Genomic DNA, 2,741 nt, shown 5'->3' with positions numbered 1-2,741 from the left:
TTTAAAATAATAAAGAATGTGTACATGATAAAGCTGGTTTTTTTTTTTAGTCTTTTTTTCTTTTACTGTTTTAAAAGAATCCAAGTTCCAACAAATCCTTCTGTTATTTTTCTGGGAATATTTGTAAATCTTTCAACTAAAAGTCTTTTTTACAGCTCCTCGGGGTAATGCTGTCACAAAACACAAGAGGGAAGAGAAAAGGTGTTGTGGCGGGTACAATTAATAGAGGTATAATGTAGGTGAAGGCAGATCCAGAAGCTATGTACATGTACATGGCACAATCCAACCATATACCTGCATCTGGTAAGGACACCTGCTATACCAAACTTAAAATGGCCTTAAAAAGCATTCCAGGGATTGTCTAGGAAATGTCTGCTTCCCCATCAACAGTCTCAAGTAGCACAAATCCCCATGATTAAATTCCTGAGCTTCAGACCACAGTCTCAACAGCGATAGCATTAGGGTTGTCTTCCTGGCGTTTTAGCTGCATCTCATCTTTGAAAGCCCTGTTCAGTACTACTTTTAAGGACTCCTTAAATGGTTTCTTCTTACTGCTGCCAACAAAGAAGTAAATAAAAGGGTTTGCACTGCTATTGATGGTAGAGAAGAGAAGGGAAATATGGTGCATGTTCCCAAACCTCGACCAGTACTCATAGTACAAGAGGTAAAGAAGTCTCATGGGCATGGCAAAAATGAGGAAGATGATAATGGTGACCATGATGACTATGTAGAGCTTGGAGGAATGAGAAGTCCAGCTGTTCCTTCGGATCTTCACCACCAGGATCACGCTGGATACCACCATGAGAGGCGTGAACACGAGGAAGCTCAAGACGGAGATAAAGATGATCACTGCCCGGCAGTCACTCTGGGAGTGGCCCTTTCTTCCAATGTCAATGCACATGACGTGCTCCATGGTGGTCACTAAGCAAGAAAGAGCCCAGAGCAGGCCACAGACACAAGCAGACTGATGTTTAGGGCGGTGACATCGGTACCAGATGGGGTACAGGACTGAGAGACAACGTTCTACACTGATGGCTGTTAGGAGGTAGAGGCCGGTGTTGTAGCCAAAGAGAAAGGTCACTGATAATGTGACAATGGTATAATAATAGCCAGAAGACAGCTCATAATCTAGAGCATAGTCAACTGATAAAATAAAGATACAAAAGAGTAGAGAGATGTCAGCAATAGATAGGTGGGTGATGTAGACTGTGAAGGGGTTTCTCCTCATCCGAAAACAGAGAAACCACAGGAGAATTCCGTTTTCAACAAATCCCAGTGGGGAGATACTCAAGATGACCCAGTGCACAATTGGGATTTTCCGATCCACCTCTCCTGTGGACGTGTTCCTGTTGGTGGAAGTGTTCCCTGGTGTTTCAAGGACAAGTGATGTGAGGTTTGCTTCATCCATGAGGCGTTCTTAGAGCAGGGCTTCTTTTCTGTGAACAGGTCCAAAAATATGCCATGCAATCAGTGAGTCTGAACAGGAAACAGAAATCCAATATGAATAGTTATAACATGTGTGCTATACACCTTTTTAAAGAGAGGCAATACAATTTCTTTGTATGAGAATGGCAGCAATGGGGAAGGCTGATTTGGTGACCTTACATGATCCCCATTATCTCTGGAATTCTATATTAACATACTTAATTAGGGCTAGAAGGATCATAGTTAAAGCACCAGATTGCCCAGCATAGTGGCACACACCTGTATTCCCTGGTACTGGGGAGGCTGAGGATGGTAGATCATTTGAACTTGGGAGTTCTGAGTTGCAATAAGCTAAAATGATCACGTGTCCATACTGTATGGCCAATAATATGGTAGTAAGTTCTTGGTGGAGAGGGGTGGGAGAAAGGGAGACACAGAAGAGGAGAAACCAGGCTGCCTAAGAAAGGGCAAACCAATTCAGGTCAGAGTTCCCACATTAATCAGCAATGGGATGAGTGGCCATTGCAAAAAAAAAAAAAAAACAACAAAAAAAAACCCACCAGTTTGAGAACTGTTCAGTTTCCAGCCAAAACTGTCTGGCTCAGAGAACATCAATTGTCTACAGAGAAGTATAGGAAGACTCATATGAATTGACATAGAACCAGCAAAATAATATCCATGATGACTACAACAATATGAATGGAAAGAATAAAAAGGAACAAAAGAAAGAAAAAAAGGAAGGAAGAAAGGAAGGAAGGCAGGAAGGAAGGAAGGCAGGAAGGCAGGAAGGAAGGAAGGAAGGAAGGCAGGAAGGAAGGAAGGAAGGAAGGAAGGCAGGCAGGCAGGAAGGAAGGAAGGAAGGAAGGAAGGAAGGAAGGAAGGAAGGAAGGAAGGAAGGAAGGAAGGAATTTGATGCTAACTATAATAGTCAAACTTGGCCTGGAGGAAATGATAAGAAAATGCACCCCCATCTCTTCATTGAAGAGGTGGTGGCAGAACCATGGCTGTGGAACATTACATATATTCTCAGACTCAATTGATACATGGGTTAGTTTTGCAGGAAATGTTTCAATTTTTTTTTCTCTTTTTAGTCTCTATTAAGGAGATAGTGCTCTGGGTAGTGGAAGAGAAGATCTATTTGGAAATGAAGTTGATATAAAGATAAAAATATATCAATACAATATTAAAAAAAAAGAAAAAGTCAATTCACCTTCCTATATCTCACTTTTCCTTCCTTTATAACTAAGATGAACTCAAATGACCTCACAAAACATAAGCCAAAAGTAATACTCAATTAAGAGGGAGTACACAATAAA

At 41.3% G+C, this 2,741-nt stretch overlaps 1 protein-coding gene across 1 annotated transcript; it reads right to left on the bottom strand.

The window, feature by feature from the left end:
• Positions 1-308: 308 nt before the first annotated feature.
• Positions 309-1,469, bottom strand: MAS1 (MAS1 proto-oncogene, G protein-coupled receptor). Its single transcript, XM_069070559.1, has one exon. It carries the CDS (start codon positions 1,406-1,408, stop codon positions 431-433), a length of 978 nt encoding a protein of 325 aa, XP_068926660.1. The 5' UTR covers positions 1,409-1,469; the 3' UTR covers positions 309-430.
• Between the last annotated feature and the right edge of the window lie 1,272 nt (positions 1,470-2,741).

This window comes from Petaurus breviceps, unplaced genomic scaffold, assembly GCF_028583685.1.
Source record: "Petaurus breviceps papuanus isolate PSGF00001 unplaced genomic scaffold, PetGlider_PUasm1.0 90808, whole genome shotgun sequence".
Classification (NCBI taxonomy): domain Eukaryota; kingdom Metazoa; phylum Chordata; class Mammalia; order Diprotodontia; family Petauridae; genus Petaurus; species Petaurus breviceps.
Note: the sequence above shows the minus strand (reverse complement) of the source record. Positions and strands in the feature narration are given on the sequence as shown.